This window comes from Pecten maximus, chromosome 3, assembly GCF_902652985.1.
Source record: "Pecten maximus chromosome 3, xPecMax1.1, whole genome shotgun sequence".
NCBI lineage: Eukaryota > Metazoa > Mollusca > Bivalvia > Pectinida > Pectinidae > Pecten > Pecten maximus.
Genome location: NC_047017.1, coordinates 45,178,174 through 45,206,169, shown reverse-complemented (window position 1 = coordinate 45,206,169; position 27,996 = coordinate 45,178,174). Strand labels below are relative to the sequence as shown.

Below are 27,996 nucleotides of genomic sequence, written 5' to 3'. Positions count from 1 at the left end.
ACGTCTGTAATCATGTTATATGTACACTGATGGTACACACTTCAGCATGTCAAGTGTACGTCTGTAATGATGTTATATGTACACTGATGGTACACACTTCAGTATGTCAAGTGTACGTCTGTAATCATGTTATATGTACACTGATGGTACACACTTCAGCATGTCAAGTGTACGTCTGTAATCATGTTATATGTACACTGATGGTACACACTTCAGCATGTCAAGTGTACGTCTGTAATCATGTTATATGTAACCACTGATGGTACACACTTCAGCATGTCAAGTGTACGTCTGTAATCATGTTATATGTACACTGATGGTACACACTTCAGCATGTCAAGTGTACGTCTGTAATCATGTTATATGTACACTGATGGTACACACTTCAGCATGTCAAGTGTACGTCTGTAATCACGTTATATGTACACTGATGGTACACACTTCAGCATGTCAAGTGTACGTCTGTAATCATGTTATATGTACACTGATGGTACACACTTCAGCATGTCAAGTGTACGTCTGTAATCATGTTATATGTACACTGATGGTACACACTTCAGCATGTCAAGTGTACGTCTGTAATCATGTTATATGTACACTGATGGTACACACTTCAGCATGTCAAGTGTACGTCTGTAATCACGTTATATGTACACTGATGGTACACACTTCAGCATGTCAAGTGTACGTCTGTAATCATGTTATATGTACACTGATGGTACACACTTCAGCATGTCAAGTGTACGTCTGTAATCATGTTATATGTACACTGATGGTACACACTTCAGCATGTCAAGTGTACGTCTGTAATCATGTTATATGTACACTGACGGTACACACTTCAGTATGTCAAGTGTACGTCTGTAATCATGTTATATGTACACTGATGGTACACACTTCAGTATGTCAAGTGTACGTCTGTAATCATGTTATATGTACACTGATGGTACACACTTCAGTATGTCAAGTGTACGTCTGTAATCGTGTTATATGTACACTGATGGTACACACTTCAGCATGTCAAGTGTACGTCTGTAATCAAAGTAATGGCAATAGGCATCCATATGCCCCACTGGAATGCAGAAACGGGGACATCAGCATCTGTAATGGAAAGTTATGTTACAAAATTCCAATACACAAATATGTTAGGAATTCATAGTATTTCATTATGCTTCTAGAGGCAGTTTCATTAAAGTACATTGTAAAAAAGTAAAAAAACATTGTCCGACAGTAAAATTCAGGAAGTTATTGTAAGTGTATGGTAACTAGGCAAATGGAAAGATGTTTTTCAGCTCGACATCAGAACAGGGATTTAATCATTTAACTCTAGAGTGTTAAATGGAAACTCATCCTGAGCACTGTGTACACTTAATATCAGAAATAAAGACAAAGTAGATACAAAGGGGAGGTAATCCAGGAGAACTTGTCTGAGCAGTTTACACTTAGTATCAGAAATAAAGTCAAATTAAAGTATTACACAGAATTAAAGAGCAGTATGGTAATTACGGTATTCTAAAAGTACAAAAGGTAGGTCATCTAGGACAACCAATTTGAGCAGTGTACACTTAGTGAAGACAAAGAAGCATATGGTTTGGAATGGTATGATCATTAAGGCATTCTTAAAAGTACAAAAGGGAGGTAACCCTGGATAAAAGAATACTATTTGCCTGTATGATAAAGTGTTAATGTATTGGAACTGGGCTGTTATTTACATAACACTAGGATTTTTTTTTACAAGATGTCAGTGCCAACACTACCATTGTGGATAACCTCACTCTCAATGTGTGGGGAAATTGTTTTGGCCATCATTTCTTTTAAATGAACTGTTGACGTAAATAGGGCTCTGTTATTGTTAAAGGAGAAAGCTGGTGACAGATTCAATATCTAAACACATTCAGAAGAGTTTTCTGTTCAGCACAGTAACATTATTATTTAAAGTTATTTATTAGTTATGCATCTTGGCTATAGAGACTTGAATTCATGTCAAGACTAAAGAAACATAATTTACTAAAGACAATGAAACATGACCTGTCTGTGTCGAGGACTGTGAAACATGACCTTCTGTGACAAGGACTGTGAAACATGACCTTCTGTGTCAAGGACTGTGAAACATGACCTTCTGTGTCAAGGACTGTGAAACATGACTGTCTGTGTCGAGGACTGTGAAACATGACCTTCTGTGTCAAGGACTGTGAAACACGACCTGTTTGTGTCAAGGACTGTGAAACACGACCTTCTGTGTCAAGGAATGTGAAACATGACCTTTTGTGTCAAGGAATGTGAAACACGACCTGTGTCAAGGACTGTGAAACACGACCTTCTGTGTCAAGGAATGTGAAACATGACCTTCTGTGTCAAGGACTGTGAAACACGACCTGTGTCAAGGACTGTGAAACATGACCTTCTGTGTCAAGGACTGTGAAACATCACTGTCTGTGTCAAGGACTGTGAAACACGACCTGTGTCAAGGACTGTGAAACATGACTGTCTGTGTCAAGGACTGTGAAACATGACTGTCTGTGTCAAGGACTGTGAAACATGACCTTCTGTGTCAAGGACCGTGAAACATGACCTGTCTGTGTCAAGGACTGTGAAACATGACCTGTCTGTGTCGAGGACTGTGAAACACGACCTTCTGTGTCAAGGACCGTGAAACATGACCTGTGTCAAGGACTGTGAAACATCACCTTCTGTGTCAGACTGTGAAACACGACTGTCTGTGTCGAGGACTGTGAAACATGACCTGTCTGTGTCAAGGACTGTGAAACACGACCTTCTGTGTCAAGGACTGTGAAACATGACTGTCTTTGTCAAGGACTGTGAAACATGACTGTCTGTGTCAAGGACTGTGAAACATGACTGTCTGTGTCGAGGACTGTGAAACACGACCTTCTGTGTCAAGGACTGTGAAACACGACCTTCTGTGTCAAGGACTGTGAAACACGACTGTCTGTGTCGAGGACTGTGAAACATGACCTGTCTGTGTCAAGGACTGTGAAACATGACCTTCTGTGACAAGGACTGTGAAACATGACTGTCTGTGTCAAGGACCGTGAAACATGACTGTCTGTGTCGAGGACTGTGAAACACGACCTTCTGTGTCAAGGACTGTGAAACATGACTGTCTGTGTCAAGGACTGTGAAACATGACTGTCTGTGTCAAGGACTGTGAAACATGACCTTCTGTGTCAAGGACCGTGAAACATGACCTGTCTGTGTCGAGGACTGTGAAACATGACTGTCTGTGTCAAGGACTGTGAAACATGACCTGTGTCAAGGACTGTGAAACATGACCTTCTGTGTCAAGGACTGTGAATCACGACCTTCTGTGTCGAGGACTGTGAAACACGACCTGTTTGTGTCAAGGACTGTGAAACACGACCTTCTGTGTCAAGGAATGTGAAACATGACCTTTTGTGTCAAGGAATGTGAAACACGACCTGTGTCAAGGACTGTGAAACACGACCTTCTGTGTCAAGGAATGTGAAACATGACCTTCTGTGTCAAGGACTGTGAAACACGACCTGTGTCAAGGACTGTGAAACATGACCTTCTGTGTCAAGGACTGTGAAACATCACTGTCTGTGTCAAGGACTGTGAAACACGACCTGTGTCAAGGACTGTGAAACATGACTGTCTGTGTCAAGGACTGTGAAACATGACTGTCTGTGTCAAGGACTGTGAAACATGACCTTCTGTGTCAAGGACCGTGAAACATAACCTGTCTGTGTCGAGGACTGTGAAACACGACCTTCTGTGTCAAGGACCGTGAAACATGACCTGTGTCAAGGACTGTGAAACATCACCTTCTGTGTCAGACTGTGAAACACGACTGTCTGTGTCGAGGACTGTGAAACATGACCTGTCTGTGTCAAGGACTGTGAAACACGACCTTCTGTGTCAAGGACTGTGAAACATGACTGTCTGTGTCAAGGACTGTGAAACATGACTGTCTGTGTCAAGGACTGTGAAACATGACTGTCTGTGTCGAGGACTGTGAAACACGACCTTCTGTGTCAAGGACTGTGAAACATGACCTTCTGTGTCAAGGACTGTGAAACACGACTGTCTGTGTCGAGGACTGTGAAACATGACCTGTCTGTGTCAAGGACTGTGAAACATGACCTTCTGTGTCAAGGACTGTGAAACATGACTGTCTGTGTCAAGGACTGTGAAACATGACCTTCTGTGTCAAGGACCGTGAAACATGACCTGTCTGTGTCGAGGACTGTGAAACATGACTGTCTGTGTCAAGGACTGTGAAACATGACCTGTGTCAAGGACTGTGAAACATGACCTTCTGTGTCAAGGACTGTGAATCACGACCTTCTGTGTCGAGGACTGTGAAACACGACCTTCTGTGTCAAGGACTGTGAAACATGACCTGTCTGTGTCAGACTGTGAAACATGACTGTCTGTGTCGAGGACTGTGAAACATGACCTTCTGTGTCAAGGACTGTGAAACATGACCTTCTGTGTCAAGGACTGTGAAACATGACCTTCTGTGTCAAGACTGTGAAACATGACCTTCTGTGTCAAGGACTGTGAAACATGACCTTCTGTGTCAAGGACTGTGAAACATGACCTTCTGTGTAAATGTAAATCCTTATCATACAAACGCACTATCTGGTTATACAATCATGCCAATTTTGTACAACTAAACTACGAAATAGCCAACACTGACTGGAATAACATCATTAACAGTCCAGTTAGTTTAGATCTAGCCTGCGCATCCTTTACTCGAGCAATAGTTGACTTAACACGAAAACATATACCCAACAAACAAATCACTATTCATCCCAGGGACAAACCATGGTTTGATTCCGCTCTAAGATGTCAAATCAGGAAAAGAGATAGGCTAAGGAAAAAAGCTCAGACATCACAAACAACAACACTTATCAACTCGTATAAAGCAGCTAGAAATAAAGTATGTAACATGAAAAAACACGCCATCTTAAATTATTACAACAATATTGATGAACAAATTTCTGATGCATCTGTCAACAACCAGAAATTATACTGGAAACTATTTAAGCAGCTAATTTACAAAACATCATCATCAGACATTCCTCCTTTGCAACATACAAATGATGATGGAAGCACTTCAACCTCCTTTTCGGATTCAGATAAGGTTAATGCTCTTAACTCTTATTTTGCATCAATATCAACTATTGACGAACCTAATACTGACCTACCACAACCAGTTACTTCAAACTTCTCTCTTACAGATGTAAATGTTAATGAAACAGAGGTCGAAGATGTATTAAAAACATTAGATATTAACAAAGCTACAGGACCAGATGAAATTAGTAACAGGGTGTTAAAGAATACAGCTTCTACTATTTGCAAACCATTGTGTATTTTATTTAATAGATCACTTTCTGAAAATTGTTTCCCAAATAGCTGGAAAATCGCAAATGTTGTTCCTTTATTTAAAAAAGACAATCCCAGCCTTGTGTCAAACTACAGACCAATTTCATTATTAAGCTGCATAAGCAAAGTGTTTGAGCGTCTTGTTTTTAAAAATATATATAACTTTTTTCAATCTAATGATTTATTTTACAAATATCAGTCAGGATTTTTACCAAATCACTCAACTGTCTTTCAGTTATTGGAGATCTACCATAATATTGCTTCTGCCATAGATATTCAAGAGGAATGTTGTATTGTTTTTTGTGATCTATCTAAAGCTTTTGACAGGGTATGGCATAAAGGATTACTACATAAATTAAAAAAATATGGAATAACTGGAAATTTTTTATTATGGTTAAAAGATTATCTATCAAACCGAAAACAAAGAGTTATCTACAAGTCATGTAACTCTAAATTATTAAACATATCAGCTGGGGTACCCCAGGGCTCAGTGCTGGGTCCTTTACTTTTTTTAATTTATGTTAACGATATTGCCGAAAATATGATAAGCATCAGTAGACTTTTCGCTGATGATACCTCACTGAGTAAGTCATCCCGATCTACTCAGGAGATTGAAGCCTTTATTAATCATGATATGCTAATATTAGAAAATTGGTCTAAAAAATGGATGATGAGATTTAATGCTGAAAAAACTAAGGCTATCCTTTTCTCAAGAAGACGAAACTCACAAATACCAGATATTGTTTTTCAAAATGTCAGCTTGTCATTTACTCAACACCATAAACATCTAGGGCTCAATTTCTCAAGTGATGGTAGTTGGTCTTACCACATCGATTGCATTGCCAAATCAGCTTATAAAAAATTAATTTTACTAAAAAAACTTAAATACACAGTGTCCAGATTTTCATTATCAATACTCTATAAAACATATATCCGTCCTCTTTTAGAATACGCATCTGTAGTTTGGGACGGTTGCTCTCTTCAGGACTCAGAGAAACTTGAAAAAGTTCAATTATTGGCCGCTCGAATAGTCACAGGTTTACCTGTTTATGCATCAAGACAATCTTTATATTATGAAACAGGTTGGGAACTACTGTCAGAACGTCGTAAACAATTAAAACTATCAACTATATTTCGCATTCAAAACAATATGACACCAAATTATCTTTCAGATCTTTTACCAAACTTGCGCTCTGTAGCATCTGCATATCTCACTCGAAACTTAAACGACTTTACAATCCCAAGATGTAGGACCGAATTATTTAGGAAATCATTTATACCCTCTTCTATATCCCAATGGAATTCCCTTGCCCCCACATTAAAAACCACTAACTCTCTTGTTGGCTTTAAAAATCAAATAAAACCTGATATAATCTCAACTCCAAAATTTCTCACTATGGGAGACAGGAAACTCACAATTTTACACACAAGACTTAGAAATAAATGCAGTATTCTCCAGGATGATCTATTTAGGGCCAATTTAACTAACGATCCGTCGTGTTCATGCGGAGATTTTGAAAACAATTTTCATTTCTTCTATTCTTGCCCTTTATATACACTACCTAGAAATCAATTACTAAACAATCTCAGAAGTTTAAATCTTCCAGACTTTTTGTTATATGATATTAATACCTTGTTGTGGGGAAACCCAAATCTGTCTGAAGACCTGAATAATGAGATTTTTAACTACGTATGCAAATACATTAAAGATACAGACCGTTTTTAGCACCTCAACATCTTTTTTAAGAAATACAACTTTTAATCAATTCATGCGGCAACCAGGTAAAAAATGTTGTGCAAAAAATTGGGCATCGAAACAGCTGTCAACAACCAGTTTTAAACTATTTTCTTTCTATCTTTTTTTTTTTTTTTTTTTTTTCTCCTTTGCTTATCCTTTTCAACAGTGCTATTTATCCAAATAATAACAGTCGGACCTTGTTATCTTGAACATGAATTATCACATATCCAGAAATCATAAGCAATGTATAATCCTAAAAAATTGAACACACAACTTAATTATTATTGAGTCTATATTATTAAAATTGATACAGTCCCATTTCTAGCAATCAGGAGAGCTCGAGATAACAAGGTCCAAATGAAATTGAAATTGAAATTGTAATTCTAATTCACTGTAAAGTATTTACAAATTTATTTATAGCCTATATGCAGCCTTTATACACTGTAAACATTTGATGTATGTTCAGGAGAGGGCCTCGATAAGTTTGAGAACTTGTGCCCAAATCCTATTTGTCACTATAATTATGAACCATTTAAAGGCAAATAAATATGTTTAAACCAAGGACTGTGAAACATGGCCTTTTCTGTCAGACTGTGAAACATGACCTTCTGTGACAAGGACTGTAAAACATGACCTTCTGTGACAAGGAATTTGAAACATGACCTTCTGTGTCAAGGACTGTGAAACATGACCTTCTGTGTCAAGGACTGTGAAACATGACCTTCTGTGTCAAGGAATGTGAAACATGACTGTCTGTGCCAAGGACTGTGAAACATGACTGTCTGTGTCAAGGACTGTGAAACATGACTGTCTGTGTCAAGGACTGTGAAACATGACCTTCTGTGTTAAGGACTGTGAAACATGACCTTCTGTGTCAAGGACTGTGAAACACGACCTTCTGTGTCAAGGAAATGTGAAACATGACTGTCTGTGTCAAGGACTGTAAAGCATGACCTTCTGTGTCAAGGACTGTGAAACACGACCTTCTGTGACAAGGAAATGTGAAACATGACTGTCTGTGACAAGGACTGTAAAACATGACCTTCTGTGACAAGGACTGTAAAACATGACCTTCTGTGTCAAGGACTGTGAATCATCACCTTCTGTGTCAGACTGTGTAACATGACCTTCTGTGTCAAGGACTGTAAGACATGACTGTCTGTGTCAAGGACTGTAAAACACGACCTTCTGTGTCAAGGACTGTGAATCATCACCTTCTGTGTCAGACTGTGTAACATGACCTTCTGTGTCAAGGACTGTGAGACATGACTGTCTGTGTCAAGGACTGTGAAACATGACCTTTTGTGTCAGACTGTGAAACATGACTGTTTGTGTCAAGGACTGTGAAACATGACCTTCTGTGTCAGACTGAAACATGACTGTTTGTGTCAGACTGTGAAACATGACTGTTTGTGTCAAGGACTGTGAAACATGACTCACTGTGTCAAGGACTGTGAAACACGACCTGTTTGTGTCAAGGACTGTGAAACACGACCTTCTGTGTCAAGGAATGTGAAACATGACCTTCTGTGTCAAGGACTGTGAAACATGACCTTCTGTGTCAAGACTGTGAAACATGACCTTCTGTGTCAAGGACTGTGAAACATGACTGTCTGTGTCAAGGACTGTGAAACATGACCTTCTATGTCAAGGACTGTGAAACATCACCTTCTGTGTCAAGGACTGTGAAACATGACCTTCTGTGTCAAGGACTGTGAAACATGACCTTCTGTGTCAAGGAATGTGGAACATGACCTTCTGGGTCAAGGAATGTGGAACATGACCTTCTGGGTCAAGGACTGTGAAACATGACCTTCTGTACGTGTCAAGACTGTGAAACATCACCTTCTGTGTCAAGGACTGTGAAACACGACCTTCTGTGACAAGGACTGTGAAACATGACTATCTGTGTCAAGGACTGTGAAACATGACCTTCTGTGACAAGGACTGTGAAACATGACTATCTGTGTCAAGGACTGTAAAACATGACCTTCTGTGTTAAGGACTGTGAAACATGACCTTCTGTGTCAAGGAATGTGGAACATGACCTTCTGTGACAAGGACTGTGAAACATGACTATCTGTGTCAAGGACTGTAAAACATGACCTTCTGTGTCAAGGACTGAAACATGACCTTCTGTGTCAAGGAATGTGGAACATGACCTTCTGTGTCAAGGACTGTAAAACATGACTGTCTGTGTCAAGGACTGTGAAACACGACCTTCTGTGTCAAGGACTGTAAAACATGACCTTCTGTGACAAGGACTGTGAAACATGACCTTTTGTGTCAGACTGTGAAACATGACCTTTTGTGTCAGACTGTGAAACATGACTATCTGTGTCAAGGACTGTGAATCATCACCTTCTGTGTCAAGGACTGTGAATCATCACCTTCTGTGTCAAGGACTGTGAAACATGACCTTCATCCATGTCAAGGACAAGGAAACAATGAAACATGACCTTCATTTGTGTCAAGGACAAGGAAACATGGCCTTATAGTCAAATTCTTTGTCAACAAATGTGGAGGATGATACATGACACATGGAGTTTTGGTACCCTGTTTTGTTAAGGACTGATTTATAAATTCATTTGATTGTGAGCTTCAGATATGAAAGTTATTTTTTTAATAAAATTTCAGATTTTTAGTTGGTGTATAATATGTTTCCACAGTGTTGATGACGATTATTAAGTACAGTGACAATGGTCTGATAGGTAGACAATAGACTAATATGTCTGTCGTGGTGTGACAGGTACAGTAAATAATGGTTACCCAGTAAACCTGAGATCAGTGAGGTCACATATCTCCCCCTATATACAGTTACAGTGGTGCAGAAATAGATACACACTAGGTCACCTTGGAAAAATAAAGGTTTAATAATTCTTTAATAAGCTTTCCATGCTTTTTCATGTACTTACATCTCGACATGTCACCTGTTCAAAAAAGTCTTGACAGCTCATGTCTTATTACCATTGGCATAAATACTTCATATGTATAGAAATGTTATAGAGTAGAAATAAATTAACATCTGCAGTTTAAAGGAGCATTCCTTCGTTTGAATAATGTTTAGATCGTCAAAATTTAACTAACTATTTTTTCCAAGTAGTAAAAGTATTAAGTCCTGAAAGTTCTTAATTCGACCCAAAGTATGACTTATTACCGCAAAGACATCCAGTATTTGTCTACAATACACCTTTTTCCTATACATTTCGGCATTAATTTCATTACTTGCAGGCACAAACATCGTTCGGACAATTGATTTCATTAATAGAAATTGTTCATGTTTCTGACGTCCGAACGAAGGAATGCCCCTTTAACCATACTTGGCATCTTTTTAAAATGCCTATGAGAGGAGGCTAATATATTCAGAGAGTCCGTGAACAGTTCACTTATAGGCTTCGATCTGTTTGACTTAATCACACACAAAACAACAGATTTAATTCTGCTCTTTCCAGTCAGCTGTAATTTGGTTTTTGAAATTATTAATAAGGAAGATTTAGCTTTGCTGATGATTTCTAAGTAAAATATTAGGAGCCACCCTCTGGAATAGGGAAGATTTACAAATATGATTTTTATATTAAAACAAATACCCAAGGCTAACCAAAATCTAGTCCAGAAAAAATTAACTTTACGCCTGGCAAATTTTGGATAGATAGCTGGATCTGCAAACATAATCACAGAATAAAGCGTGTAAGGTTAAAGGTCAGATATGTGAAGTTAGAGGTCAAAGTTCAAATATCGTAGGTTAAAGGTGCATTTGCCCAAGTTGCCACTAATCAGCACCAGTATCAAATATACAATATTTCCGTCTATAATCAGGCGATCCTGTTTGTGATGATCACATGTTACCATACTGCTGACATTGTTCTAGGGGTGACAAGGGTGCTGATAGGTTTTTAAGACAGGTATGTCAGATCTTGTATGGTCTATACAATTGACGTTTATCAGTATTTGTTTAATGGTGATAATATCAGGCTTGTTTTGTCTCCTTACTTGTATAATGTCCATGTTTTTATTCTGTTTTAATTAATTTGGTCTGTCATGTCTTGTGTTATGTCATCAATTAACAAGAATTATAACATCTAGTACACCGAGTGTTATACAGGAGATGTTCTGATGGTCCCCTTCCACAATCAAGTAGGCCAAAATCATGGTGTCTTCAGTTCTGCTACTTCTTCACTGAATATTTATGAAACATGGGTATACATGATCAATACTTTGGGTAATTGTGACTGGTGATTTATTAATGATTTTGACTATTTTTAGGTCATCTGGTCTGAAGGACTAGTGCCGGAGCTAATGCTGCTTGTCTGTCAGTTTTTTTTACAAATGCAATTAATCAAGAACGGCTAAGTGGATTACGATCATATTTGGTCAGGAGTATTACCGAATACATAACTCAGGTCAAGGAACTCGTATTCTATATGAAGCAAATTTGACAGTTCCATTGCATTGGAGGGGCATTTCTCAATAGGGGATATATGTATAATTGCATGGATATCAAAATTGATTCAATTTGGTATCCAATTAAAATTCAATAAATTTATTATTGGCTTGGGAACCAGGTAGAAGAGTACTAAAGAAAAGGACCCAAACTGGTCTGTAACATAAGTTAAAATGTGAAGACTTTCATTAATTGTGCTGACTAGGGAAGGGGGACATGAACATTGGGATATGTCTGTTCAGGCTGAATAGCTTTTGCGTATGGGAAATATGGTAATAAATGATAGGGAAAACCATTTCTTATCAATTATACATCAGAATTTGAGCCAGGTACCTTCACATATTTTGTGACAAGTCTAGTGTGTATGCTCCGTTTGTTTCCAGTTCTGTGGCTCTCCAGTTATCAGACTTTTATTTATCTAGCGTCAGTTTAATGACGTAAAAACGTGTGTTTATACACATAAAAACTAATGTATCCATTCATTTCAACACAAAGTACCATCAGTTTGGAATTTTACACTCCACTGGTTGTCGTTCTAAGCCTTATAGAACCACTGTCTAAAAATTGCATGATTTTTCATTTAAAGAAATTAAAAACCTGGTTTAATTATCCTATATAAAACTTTTCAACGGCCATTAGGCAGTCTTAAATTTCTCAGTGTTAATTTTTACACTGCATGGTTAATATGGTGTTAAAGTTTTACAAAAGGTTTAAAAGGAGTATGTTTGGGGGGAAAAAACTCTGCCAACTGGAATGAGGCACAAGATGTGTAGGCCTTTGTAGCATGGAATTTGAAAGGCGATCCTGTCAGAGGATATTGGATAATCGGATAAATTTGAGTGGCTTATTTTGTTGTCTAGAAGTCCCTGTATGATTAATGCACACTGAACCTTGTTGGCAGGGTCACTTTGAAGCCATTTCTCTTGTTTGGCCAGATGTTTTAAAAAGATGCCCTGTATTCAATTCTATACCCAGATTTTAGCTGGGAGTTTCTAGACATCCAGTACCATTGATTCATATCTATATATATTTTTTGAATTATGTCTAGGCTGGTAAAAAAATGTCTGGGTAGGCATATTCTGTTATCTGTTTAAGAGTGGGAATTACAACATTGGCCAGGTAAAGCCGAAAAACGAAAGGGATGTATTATGTATATTCCCACTAATCCTTGTACTCTGAAGTCCAGATAGTGAACTTGCCTTTCTCTGATCAGACCCTGAAAAAAATTAAGCATGTCACCTGCCTGACCATATTGGGTACCTCTGGGTACCAGTAACCTGTTCATCTCCAGGTACCAACAACCCATTCATCTCCAGGTACCAACAACCCACTCATCTCCAGGTACCAACAACCCACTCATCTCCAGGTACCAACAACCCACTCATCTCCAGGTACCAACAACCCACTCATCTCCAGGTACCAACAACCCACTCATCTCCAGGTACCAACAACCCACTCATCTCCAGGTACCAACAACCCACTCATCTCCAGGTATCAACAACCCGTTCATCTCCAGGTACCAACAACCCGTTCATCTCCAGGTACCAACAACCCACTCATCTCCAGGTACCAACAACCCACTCATCTCCAGGTACCAACAACCCACTCATCTCCAGGTACCAACAACCCATTCACCTCCGGGTACCAACAACCCACTCATCTCCAGGTATCAACAACCTGTTCATCTCCAGGTACCAACAACCCATTCACCTCCGGGTACCAACAACCCACTCATCTCCAGGTACCAACAACCCATTCATCTCAAGGTACCAGTAACCTGTTCACTTCCAGGTACCAGCAATCCATTCATCTCCAGGTACCAACAACCCATTCATCTCCAGGTACCAACAACCCACTCATCTCCAGGTACCAACAACCCACTCACCTCCAGGTACCAGTAACCTGTTCACCTCCAGGTACCAGCAATCCATTCATCTCCAGGTACCAACAACCCACTCATCTCCAGATACCAACAACCCACTCATCTCCAGGTACCAACAACCCACTCATCTCCAGGTACCAATAACCTATTCATCTCCAGGTACCAACAACCCACTCATCTCCAGATACCAACAACCCACTCATCTCCAGGTACCAACAACCCATTCATCTCCAGGTACCAATAACCCATTCATCTCCAGGTACCAACAACCCACTCATCTCCAGGTACCAACAACCCACTCATCTCCAGGTACCAACATCCCATTCATCTCCAGGTACCAACAACCCACTCATCTCCGGGTACCAACAACCCACTCATCTCCGGGTACCAACAACCCATTCACCTCTGGGTACCTATACAACCCATTCATCACCTGTTCATGTCCAGGTACCGGATTGTCCCGTTCATCTCCAGGTACCAACATCCCATTCATCTCCAGGTACCAACAACCCACTCATCTCCGGGTACCAACAACCCATTCATCTCCAGGTACCAACAACCCATTCACCTCTGGGTACCTATACAACCCATTCATCCCCTGTTCATGTCCAGGTACCGGATTGTCCCGTTCATCTCCAGGTACCAACAACCCACTCATCTCCAGGTACCAACAACCCAGTCACCTCTGGGTACCTATACAACCCATTCATCCCCTGTTCATGTCCAGGTACCGGATTGTCCCGTTCATCTCCAGGTACCAACAACCCACTCATCTCCGGGTACCAACAACCCAGTCACCTCTGGGTACCTATACAACCCATTCATCCCCTGTTCATGTCCAGGTACCGGATTGTCCCGTTCATCTCCAGGTACCAACAACCCACTCATCTCCGGGTACCAACAACCCATTCACCTCTGGGTACGTATACAACCCATTCATCCCCTGTTCATGTCCAGGTACCGGATTGTCCCGTTCATCTCCAGGTACCAACAACCCATTCATGTCTGGGTACCAATAGCCGTTCATCCCCCGGTACTGGAGTGACCCGTTCATTGCAGGTACCAGTAACCCGTTCATTGCAGGTACCAGTAACCCATTAATTGTGGGTACCAGTAACCCGTTAATTGTAGGTACCAGTAACCCGTTAATTGTGGGTACCAGTAACCCGTTAATTGTGGGTACCAGTAACCCGTTAATTGTGGGTACCATTAACCCATTCATTGTAGGTACCAGTAACCCGTTAATTGCAGGTACCATTAACCCGTTCATTGTAGGGTACCAGTAACCCGTTCATTGTGGGTACCAGTAACCTGTTAATTGCAGGTACCATTAACCAATTCATTGCGGGTTCCAGTAGCCTGTTCATTGGTGAACGACAGCTACTGTTAGCAGCAATGAACGGGCTAGGTACCCGCAGCTGGTTCACCAATAAGTATAACGTTATATTTGATAACTGTTCACAGCTGAAACAATACTTAACAGTCCCTGTCTTTTATGACTTGAGACTGTTACATGATAAATCTTTCACATCTAGTCATGCTACAAATTCCTTCATGTACTCTTCAATGATTTCCTGGGTACATTTCCTTGTCTTTCATCAACATAAAGATTAATTTATCTTTGAAACATGAACATTAAGGAAGTACTTGACTTCAACTATAAATATTGATTGTTTTGTGTGTGACACTATTTGCACACACAGAACTTTTTGTAGGTGGATTATATTTAAGAAATAATTAACGATGATTCGTGTATTGTTGCAGGATATACAACGAGGACGAGGATATTTTGCAATTAAATTAATAACGAAGGCCGCAGGCCTGAGTTATTAATTAAAATTGCAAAATATCCGAGTCCGAGTTGTATATCCTGCAACAATACACGAGTCAAAGTTGATAATTTCTATTCTACCATGTACTGTTTATTTCTGAGATCTACCTCTTTCTAATAGAAAAACGACAAAGAAACCCTGGGGAAACCTTGTAATTTATTTCTTGAGTATTGCATTATTTGTTTATAAAATATACATTTCTTTACAGGCAATACAGTATTACGATCAAGAACATCTATCATATGGCATTAATTTCGAAAATTAAAAAAAAATTGATGGAAAAAGAAAGGGCCTTCGTAGGATTCGAACTCGCGTCGTGATGAAAGGTTTATGAAATACTAACCCTTTAGCCCACTCGGCTAAAGTAACCGTATTACTAAAATTTTGAATATTAGATACATAAAACTGCAACAGTCGTGACTCACAAGCGTGTATTATTGGCACGAGCGTGTATTATTGGAAAATAATACATGGTTTTAAACCAATCAAAACTGGCGTTGCATAGCAAACACGGTAGAATTTATAATTAAGATGGGATTTGTCTGTGTCAGTGTTTACCATTGTAATTCAACGGCGCCATATCAGACGTACCTAATTACTGCTGCAGCCATTTAACGGTAATTGACACATTTGTCTTTGGTACAGGTGTAATTATAACAAACAAGGACAGATATTTGATTTAGTTAGGAATATTGACAGTGTGACACACCTGACCAATATATAACTGAGTGTATTGAATAATCAGTTATTCATGAAATTGAAAATCATTTGAATGACAGGTGTGCTGGGACAATATGACTCAATCCAGTTTTAAAACCTAGCTAATAAAGAACCGATACAGACATCAAACCGATTGTTCAGCAGACAATTTGAATCTGCAGGTTTTATCATAGATTTTAACTTGTAGATTACATATGACATGTTTGTGGATTTGGGGATTTTTTTGTGTTATTCACATGCTGGTTTTCTGTCTGGAAATCCCTCACCATACAACAGTCTACCAGACATTTTTTGGCCAATAAAATATCAGATTGCATATGTGCATGTTTGATTATCTAGAAACAACTCTACATACCACCATATGTGTACAACTGAATTCGTTTGTGCAATATCCCAGGTACGATGGACAGCTAGCTATCACTCGCATTCAAACACCAAAACCCCATAAATACCATGCATTTGGCCTAATTGTAGTTATAACAGTACACCAGTGCAATCTTCGGTTCATGGTTGAAGTGCCGTAAACTTGGGATCAGTTTTTTTTCCGTGTGTGTAACATGTACACTTTAGCTCATTAATAAGCTGTTCAGTCTAATAGATACATCTGTAATGATGTGGATCTTTAAAACTTCACACTACTGAGGTGGGAGGTATACCTGCTTCTGTCATCTGGCTGACCGGGGCTATAGTACTGGGAGCTAGGTAGATAGTGGAATATACACAGTCTACCTGTAACACCTGGCATTGATCTGACCAGGTATGCCGTCATCATCCGTCCCCTCCTCCTCGCAGAAGATGTTTGCCTACAACACTCAACAAGCATTCTTGTTCAGAATCAACAAGGTAAATAAAATATTGTGACACATGGAATGTTATATTGATTCTAGATTTTAAAATTCTCTTGTCAAACAAAAGGAGAGGCATGACAGCATTGTTCTATGTATATTACAGATCTTGTATATGTTACCAGTGTGCAAGATAACAACAGGTGGGCTTTGTCTCATATTTAATTAACGAGTGTCTGATATAGGGTAGACTGTGTCTATTGTAAAATAGAATATTCATACCTGTGATACCTCTGTGCCACTGATGGCTCGGAATTTTATATTTGCACTAAATCCTGAAATATAATATTGCTTAAAAATCTTGATTGTCAGAAACATGAATTAATGATATACTAGTACCAATAATACTCGGAAGGAAATCAGAGATAATGCTCATTGCATGTCTCATGATATGTTTTGTGACCAGATTCATTGAAAAAGAGATAAATTGCAGTTTGTTGAAAGTTATGGAAATGACTTGCAGGTCTGCATAGTATTAAAGCATATTGAACATTTAAATATTATACTTGTATAATTCATGGATTCGGATGCTGCATTGTTAGCTTAATGTGTCCGCTTCCTATGAAGTAAAGCTGATGATGCTGACAGTTGTTTTGGAGCTGTATTGCTTTAAGATAATGTAATATGATGTAGACAGTTGTAATAGTATAAAAAAAGCTGTACATGTTTGTGTTACCTGGCCATTGTTAACAGTTTATGGCTTATATTGATCGGTCTAACCAGACCTGTTTAATGACTAATTTATAATGATGTGAATATTGGGGATGTGTGTGTATAATTGAAGCACATGTGTATATTGGGGAAGCGTGTGTGTATAATTGAAGCACATGTGTATATTGGGGAAGCGTGTGTGTAATTGAAGACATATGTGTTGATATTACAATACATGTGTATGGAATTGGATGGTAGTAGATATATTTAACAGATAACTGGTACATATATATGACAGATGTATATATACATTTTACCATACACTTGACATGTATATAAAAACATGTTCATAGAGGGTATATATGTACAATGAGAGTGATGCATTGACTGTTTTGTGTGTGAACACATATGTGACATGTAGAGGACAACTGTTTTGTGTGTGAACACATGTGTGACATGTAGAGGACAACTGTTTTGTGTGTGAACACATATGTGACATGTAGAGGACAACTGTTTTGTGTGTGAACACATGTGTGACATGTAGAGGACAACTGTTTTGTGTGTGAACACATATGTGACATGTAGAGGACACCTGTTTTGTGTGTGAACACATGTGTGACATGTAGAGGACAACTGTTTTGTGTGTGAACACATGTGTGACATGTAGAGGACAACTGTTTTGTGTGTGAACACATATGTGACATGTAGAGGACAACTGTTTTGTGTGTGAACACATATGTGACATGTAGAGGACAACTGTTTTGTGTGTGAACACATGTGTGACATGTAGAGGACAACTGTTTTGTGTGTGAACACATGTGTGACATGTAGAGGACACCTGTAAATAATGGGGAATATCAGCATACTTAAGGCACATGTATATAGAGAACTTGTGTAATTCATATACAGTCAAACTTCGATGTTTCGAAGTTCAAGGGACTAACAGAAAAACTTCGAAACAGCGGGACTTCAAATTATTCATGGTTGACAATAGATCGATGTTTTCTTGATAATGACCATATATGTTAACGTTACATGTCCTCGGTGTCTTCATGATGATCGTCGCCTGTCAGGCTCAAAAGTTAATTTATACCTCAAACACAACAAAATAAAAATACTTTTCATTAATTATAACTAAGCATTTTATTAATTAAACAAACTATGTATCGCGTTTAACAGATAAAGCAAAAGAAGTACAATGCACACTTACGTAAGTCGTTAGGCTTTTCTGATAAAGACACGTGCGGTTACGTTATGTGCATATAAAATACGGAATGCCGATCGGTTGGAGAATGCATGATTGAATGACAAATAATCGATTTACTTGGATATTTATGTATAAGTTTGCAATGTGACACTTATGAGTGAAGACATCGCTAATTGTTTGTGTTTAAAATTGGTCCGCTTGTTTTATAGGTCAGTAAAATTTACTCACCGACCGCTGATTTCAATGGTGGCGGAGATTATCAGAGACGACTACCGAAATGTTTTACCGGAGTGATTAAATGTCATGGCTTCTAAATACACCTTTTATCTATCAATTTAGTCTGATTATTAATTAACCCCATGATCGGGAGTGACAACACACGCTATCGTTATCCCTATTGTCAGTCAGGGCATGTAGGGGAGAAGTGTGAAATCTTGCCGCAGGGGTCACGACCAACACCTGTCCAGTGGTCAGTACAGGTAAACTTTTGTTCGAATCATGAGATGTCAATTACCTATGACATCATAGCTAACGGGCCATGAAAAAAGTTTGATACATCGAAAACTTCGATTTATAAAAATTCGAATCATGCATAGGTTCGTTAGTAGCGTTATATAGTAAGGAAATTTGGGACCAAGCAAAAAGTTTGATACAGCGAGAAATTCGAATCAACGAAGTTTGAATCATCGAGGTTTGACTGTATATGTTTATATACTATAGAGGGGACGCTATTAGAGGCAAATATGTCCCAAGCATATATGTTCAGATTTGTGTATGGATAACATTTTGATATCTATATGGAATACATTATTTACATTGGAAGGGACCACTTTAATTGAATTTGTAGTCTCTGCATCTAGAATGATGATCTGAGGCCTGTATGTGGTTCAATCTAGACTCAGGTTCGTTTGAATCTCTTCGTAAGATGAGATCACAGACCTTTGTGTGTTGTGGTTGCAGTGTAATTGGGCACTTCATCGGAATTGCTATGGATATATAAATTAACATATATGGCCAGCCTCCTGTATTTTTGTTCAGTGAGGTAATCATCAGCTACTACAACGCCATCCAACCTCAAAATGTCTTTGGCTGCATCATCCCAGCAAACAAACAAATTAAGATGACATATAGGGAGAAGTTTAATAGTTAACATAAGACTTAAGTTAACATGATGACTGAACAACAAAATAAATCAATTTATAAAGAAAATCATATTTTAATTGACACCAGTCCATACATTTTACCCATGTATATAATGTATATTGGACTAAACAAAAACCATAAAACTAACAGCTGAGATTCCGAGTGTTTGACACCCAGATATAAGAACTGCTATAACTGTTGTCATTGACAGTCTTGGTACATCCAGTCAGACTTATAATTGGCCCTTTATGTAGTGTCTGGCATTATACAGTTTATAAGTTGTGCCATTGGTATTACATAACCGATCATAAATCTTCCTCTTACTGTAATAAAACACAATGATGAGCACTCCACTATTATTTGCATGTCGTTATGTAATCTGTTAAATGTTTGTATATCTATAGCTAAAGTTAAGTGCAAAATCAATTTTGTATTCAACTATGATGAAGTGTAGGTGTCAAATATATCATGTGCACTATGTACACTGACTGTTTCAAGGATAAAATACTATAAAAATCTCTATATATTGTTTGCCGGTGTATGCCACTCCTAATAGTATTACCCAGCATTTCTCTGTCTGATGATTAATACCCATGACAGTGTATTTTGTACATATCTGGTAATGATTTCCTATTAATTTGTATGACACCCACACCAGTTCTGTGTCAGGTCTCCCTTAATGTAAGACTAGTCTTAATTGTTCTGTTTTCAATATTTGAGGTGTGTTCACTGACACAATACAACAAACTGCTCTGTAAAGTTAGCAGTAATTGATTTAAGTTAGCAGTAATTGATTTATTGTGTTTTATTTTTAACTCACTGCATGGTTACGAGTAACCGAGAGCTAATGCTGTCACCCCGGGGTCCGTGTCAGCGTCGGCGTCCCACCCCAAAACTTTAAAGTTTTTGGGATCAGTTTTTGGAAAGCTTCTAAGTCCAAAAGTATACACCTCACACCCTTCTAATATGGTTTATACATTCATTAGAGGTCTAGGAGTAATGTTATGGCAAATTTTTCGCATTTTACCATTTTGTGAACTTAACTTTTTTAGCATAAAAATCCACTTTAAAGTTTTTGGGATCAGTTTTTGGAAAGCTTCTAAGTCCAAAAGTATACACCTCACACCCTTCTAATATGGTTTATACATTCATTAGAGGTCTAGGGGTAATGTTATGGCAAAATCATGCAGAAAAAAATTGTGATTTTTTACAAATTTTTTCGCATTTTACCATTTTGTGAACTTAACTTTTTTAGCACAAAAATCAACTTTAAAGCTTTTGGGATCAGTTTTTTGAAAGCTTCTAAGTCCAAAAGTATACACCTCACACCCTTCTAATTTGGTTTATACATTCATTAGAGGTCTAGGAGTAATGTAATTTTTTCGTATTTTACCATTTTGTGAACTTAACTTTTTTAGCACCAAACTCTACTTTAAAGTTTTTGGGGGTAATTCCAGAATTATGCTCACACACCCTTATAATTTGGTTTATGCATTCATTAGATGTCCAGGAGTGATGTTATAGCAAAATCATGCAAAAAAAAAAAATGTGATTTTTTTTTGGCATTTTACCATTTTAAGTGGACTTATTTTTTTGGCACAAAAACCCTCTTTAAAGTTTTTTGGGATAAGTTTTGGAAAGCTTTTGAGCCACACCCTTCTTATTTGGTTTATACATCCATTAGAGGTTTAGGAGCGATATTATGTGACGTACAATTTCAAAATGACATGCTTATACATACATAAAAAATGAATGCATAGTGTGATTGTTGCCGCCGTAGAGCTTTCACAATCATTGATTGCACTTGTTGTATTTATTGTATGCCTGTTTTTTTCTGTCATCTGTACATTTGTGTGTGCCCTATACTCCTTTACCTTATAACATTATTCGCCATAACAACAAAACAACATTGAGATGATGGGTCAGATTATTACTACAGATAAATTGTGTGTAGTAGTTCAGCTATATACCTCCCAAATTCAGCTTTACAATAACTCATGGGATGGCTGCAGGGTGTACAAGCTGTGAAAAAAATGGATCTGTACTCTTAATATTAACAAGAGTTATGGCCCATTGTTGAGTTTGTACCTTAATGTTCAGCAAGTTTCAAATTTTGTATCAGAGTACCACTTGGAACCCCCAAATCAGTTTGTGCAAAAAGAAGACAAAACTCTCGCTTTTCATGGTACAGAGTTATAGCCCTTTGCTGATTATTGCATCAAACATGGCAGAGAACCATGGACAATGTTTGTTATGTTGTAATGTAAACTTTTACCAAATCCTCATAAAACGTTTACCAGATCCTCATCAAACTTTTACCAAAGCCTCACCAAACCTATATCAGATTCTCTCCAAACTTTAGCCAGATTATCTCCAAACTTTTACCAGATCCTCATCATCCACACCAAACCTTTATCAGATTATCTCCGAACTTTAACCAGATTATCTCCTAACTTTAACCAGATTATTTCCAAACTTTAACCAGATTATCTCCAAACTTGAGCCAGATCATCATCATCCACACCAAACCTATATCAGATTATCTCCTAACTTTAACCAGATTATTTCCAAACTTTAACCAGATTATTTCCGAACTTTAACCAGATTATCTCCAAACTTTAACCAGATTATTTCCAAACTTTAATCCAACAAACTTGAGCCAGATCATCATCATCCACACCAAACCTATATCAGATTATCTCCTAACTTTAACCAGATTATTTCCAAACTTTAACCAGATTATTTCCGAACTTTAACCAGATTATCTCCAAACTTTAACCAGATTATTTCCAAACTTTAACCAGATTATTTCCAAACTTTAACCAGATTCTCTCCAAACTTTAACCAGATTATTTCCGAACTTTAACCAGATCCTCTCCAAACTTTAGTCAGATTATCTCCAAATTTTAACCAGATTATCTCCAAACTTTAGCCAGATTCTCATCATCCACACCAAACCTATATCAGATTATCTCCAAACTTGAGCCAGATCATCATCATCCACACCAAACCTATATCAGATTATCTCCTAACTTTAACCAGATTATTTCCAAACTTTAACCAGATCCTCATCAAACTTTTACAAGATCCTCATCAAACCTTTATCAGATTCTCTCCAAACTTTAACCAGATTATCTCCAAACTTTAACCAGATCCTCATCAAACTTTTACAAGATCCTCATCAAACCTTTATCAGATTCTCTCCAAACTTTAACCAGATTATCTCCTAACTTTAACCAGATTATTTCCAAACTTTAACCAGATCCTCATCAAACTTTTACAAGATCCTCATCAAACCTTTATCAGATTCTCTCCAAACTTTAACCAGATTATCTCCAAACTTTAACCAGATCCTCATCAAACTTTTACAAGATCCTCATCAAACCTTTATCAGATTCTCTCCAAACTTTAACCAGATTATCTCCTAACTTTAACCAGATTATTTCCAAACTTTAACCAGATCCTCATCAAACTTTTACAAGATCCTCATCAAACCTTTATCAGATTCTCTCCAAACTTTAACCAGATTATCTCCAAACTTTAACCAGATCCTCATCAAACTTTTACAAGATCCTCATCAAACCTTTATCAGATTCTCTCCAAACTTTAACCAGATTATCTCCAAACTTTAACCAGATCCTCATCAAACTTTTACAAGATCCTCATCAAACTTTTACAAGATCCTCATCAAACTTTTACAAGATCCTCATCAAACCTTTATCAGTCTAGGAGGAACAACTGGTAATATCTAGTTATCAACACTGCTTCGATGTAAAACACAAATATTTCTTTATCTGATTCTGTCTTGGTTTATACAAATTCCAGTTTTTAATACACAAACGTATACTGATAAATATGTATTACAAGATTTCAATATCAGACACTTGAATTTGCATCAAAATGAAATTTGATATCAGTAGAAACTCCATTCATCCATTAGAATGTCAGCATAACATTTAAACATGTAAAATAATCTTATGGTTATTACATTTGACCAAAATTAGATTTCTAAATGTAAATGTTTGAAATGACAAATGCATGTATACATTTATGTCCTTTACAGAAAGTCTTATTATGCAACTCAAGATCATTTCAACGTCTGTTACCTTTAATTTGTGTCAAGGCCTCATTTTTTTCAATTTCTTTATATGTCTCATGTATTGTGTGTTACAAATTTTATGTTTATAATGGCATATTTTTGTAAACTAGTTTTAAATTTGAATTGAACCAGCTTTACCCTAACATTATTTAAACATGTTATGTTGTCCGGATCTCTAAACAAAGTTGTCTGTTTTGTCTGTTGCAGCTTCGCTTGATGGAGCAGCAACTTGCAGCCATTCATTGGCAGCCCCGTGACCTTGAGACCAGAGTGCACGACCTTCAAAGGGAATGTCATGAGAAAAATAAAATCATCAAATCTTTGCAAGAACAATTAGATGAACAGGTCTGTATGAATTCACAGTGATGTTTGACAATTGATTTAACACTTGGTTAGCTCCAGCCAGAACTGATGGGGTTTTAATGCTGTCAAATGTTCATGTTATACAACGGATGACTTCTGATGAGGGAAACAGTCTTTTATATAGACCTTGATGTGGCTCTGCTAGGCTAATTATGGTGGGATACAGTTCTATTCTAAGTGCAAATGTTTATTAGCAGTTTTCTTTGAGAGTGGCTTTGTTTAAGATTATGGAGATGGTACAAGTCCTATGATGCAAAAACTGCATCTGGTAAATGAACATTCAGGTCTAGAACATTAAAAAACATTTGTAGATCATGAAACTTTAATAATTAATACAAAACAAGTCAGAAATTTCATGGTGACATAAGAAGGAAGAGATTTCAGTAAAATCTTAACAATAAAAAAATGAACTAAAGGATTGGAATAAATGAGAAAAAATTGAAATACATATTTTAAAAACAAGAAATAAAGTATTTGTATGAGTGTAAGGGGATATAACTGAAGCAGGATGTCACACAGGTGCAGCGCTGCAGGTCTGATATTATCTTTGTTTATAATCATAACTGTGTGTTATAGATAGGTCGTACCACCCAGTAGAACTCGGACCAACTGTAGCTCGGGTTTCTACCCCGAATATCTTCCTCTGTATGTCTACCCTTGTGATCATTTAACAGTTATGGTGTGTTTGACTGAGACCACTAGAAACAGGAAAGAATTGATTTGAGTCCAGCCTTCAGAAACGTGTATTGTTTACTATAGACATATTTTACTAGACATCCTGTATGAGTCAATATGTACCTGATATACAGGTAGCTGTGCAGTCCTGTATACACCAGATAATAAAGCTAGTCGGCATTGCATTACTAATTAAACATTTTACCATTTTCTCAACATTCCAGGTTGACTTCAGGTTTGTTGTCTTACTACCAAAACATCTTCACCATCATTATCAATACACCAAACATCTTCGCCATCAATTAATACACCTAGAACATTTTTTTCCCATAATATTTCAATAAATATTATTTGGAATGTAGTTTCTAGCTGTCACTGAATATACATTCCTGTATTTCTCAATTTCTTAATTAAATAATATTTAACAAATATTAAATAACAGTGTGATGTCACTGGTATCGAGACCTCAGACTTTGGGTACCGGTCTTCACCTGGACTTGGGTATTTATATTCTATTTTCAAGATGGTGTTTTTTTTAACTGACTGCAGTTCTAAATTTATAATGAATTATTTCAGAAAAGGCAGCGACAACAAGATGCAAAACAAGTTGAAAACAAAGCTGGAAAAATCAAAGACTGGGTTACGAACAAATTATCTCAGGTATGTATACTGTAATACAACATCCTTTACAGGTATGTACACTGTAATACTACATCCTGTACAGGTACGTACACTGTAATACTACATTCTGTACAGGTACATACACTGTAATACCACATCCTGTACAGGTACGTACACTGTAATACTACATCCTGTACAGGTACATACACTGTAATACTACATCCTGTACAGGTACATACACTGTAATACCACATCCTGTACAGGTACATACACTGTAATACTACATCCTGTACAGGTACGTACACTGTAATACTACATTCTGTACAGGTACATACACTGTAATACTACATCCTGTACAGGTACATACACTGTAATACTACGTCCTGTACAGGTACCTACACTGTAATACTACATCCTGTACAGGTACATACACTGTAATACTACATCCTGTACATGTACATACACTGTAATACTACGTCCTGTACAGGTACGTACACTGTAATAATACATCCTGTACAGGTACGTACACTGTAATACTACATCCTGTACAGGTACGTACACTGTAATACTACATCCTGTACAGGTACCTACACTGTAATACTACATCCTGTACAGGTACATACACTGTAATACTACATCCTGTACAGGTACATACACTGTAATACTACATCCTGTACAGGTACGTACACTGTAATACTACATCCTGTACAGGTACATACACTGTAATACTATATCCTGTACAGGTACGTACACTGTAATACTACATCCTGTACAGGTACATACACTGTAATACTACATCCTGTACAGGTACCTACACTGTAATACTACAATACATACACATAAAGTATACTGTAATACTACAATACATACACATAAAGTTACTGTTGAAAACAGTATTTGTTTAAAAATAGAATTGTTGTCACATACGTCTTCAAAATGTCAAAGATGTAGAGCTGAATTTGAAAAATGCACCATGTTGAAATTATAGGTTGTCCGTAGAGATGAATGGGTGATCAGATGCTGGGCAGTATTAAAATTACAAGGTCATTACCTGATACATCCCCAGGCCAAAACTGGAATTGACTAGTAGAAAATGATATCCATGGCCTCTCGATCAAATCTTAAATAAATCTCCTGACATGATTGAACTATGACCTTGAGGTCAAGGTTTTTAAGTCATCATTGAAATATGACTAAAGGTGACTTCTGTTTTTGTATATACTGCTGAGTGATATGCTCAGTTAGCACTTTGAGAAAAATTTTAAATGAATTAAGAAATTTGCAAAATTTCTCAATTAATGGCCAGTCCAGAATAGATATTTATTTCAATTAATTAATTACCTTATGCTGAAGGAAAGGCACACTCTCGGAAAGATTTAAAAAAAAAAGGTGTAGAGGACAGATTTAGAGTGAGCCCCGTGGGACCTACCAGAAATCAGTAATAGGAGATTGAAAAGGTACAACAGGGCTCGACTGGGCTTACAACAGGGCTCAACTGGGTTTACAACAGAGCTCAACTGGGTTTACAACAGGGCTCAACTGGGTTTACAACAGGACTCGACTGGGTTTACAACAGGGCTCAACTGGGTTTACAACAGGGCTCAACTGGGTTTACAACAGAGCTCAACTGGGTTTACAACAGGGCTCAACTGGGTTTACAAAAGGACTCGACTGGGTTTACAACAGGGCTCGACTGGGTTTAAAACAGGGCTCGACTGGGTTTAAAACAGGGCTCGACTGGGTTTACAACAGGGCTCGACTGGGCTTACAACAGGGCTCGACTGGGTTTACAACAGGGCTCGACTGGGTTTACAACAGAGCTCGACTGGGTTTACAACAAGCCTCGACTGGGTTTACAACATGGCTTACTGGGTTTACAACAGGGCTCGACTGGGCTTACAACAGGGCTCGACTGGGCTTACAACAGGGCTCGACTGGGCTTACAACAGGGCTCGACTGGGCTTACAACAGGGCTCGACTGGGTTTACAACAGGGCTCGACTGGGTTTACAACAGGGCTCGACTGGGTTTACAGCAGGGCTCGACTGAGTTTTCGTCCAGAACATTCAAAGTCTAGATACCCCACTATCTGGTGGTCTTCCACTCCTGTTACAAAATATTATTAGTTAATATAAAGTATAGTTGAATTAGACAAACAAGAGATATCTATTGAATTTGACAGGAGTATTACATTGTTTACAAGAACATTTACAAGTTTTGATTAAACACTGGAAGCTAACACTTTCAGACATGCAAACTGAAATATGATGAATCAGCTGTTTGATCGTCACTGACACAGCTATAAGTACATTGATTTTAGAGTATTGTCTAGACAGAGGTTACAGCCTCACAGGTGAACCTGTCTGTACCTGGAAATTCACCTACAGACAGGGTAACCTTTGACCTT

At 37.9% G+C, this 27,996-nt stretch overlaps 1 protein-coding gene across 1 annotated transcript in view; it reads left to right on the top strand.

Annotated features, from left to right (window-relative positions):
• The window catches only part of LOC117322778 (pleckstrin homology domain-containing family H member 1-like), a 304,601-nt gene that overhangs the window by 171,497 nt on the left and 105,108 nt on the right, over positions 1 to 27,996 (top strand). The window contains exons 4-5 of the mRNA XM_033877718.1: positions 24,139 to 24,276; positions 25,546 to 25,629. Of these exons, the coding sequence (XP_033733609.1) occupies positions 24,139 to 24,276; positions 25,546 to 25,629 (222 nt within the window). The remainder of the gene's footprint in view (positions 1 to 24,138; positions 24,277 to 25,545; positions 25,630 to 27,996) is intronic.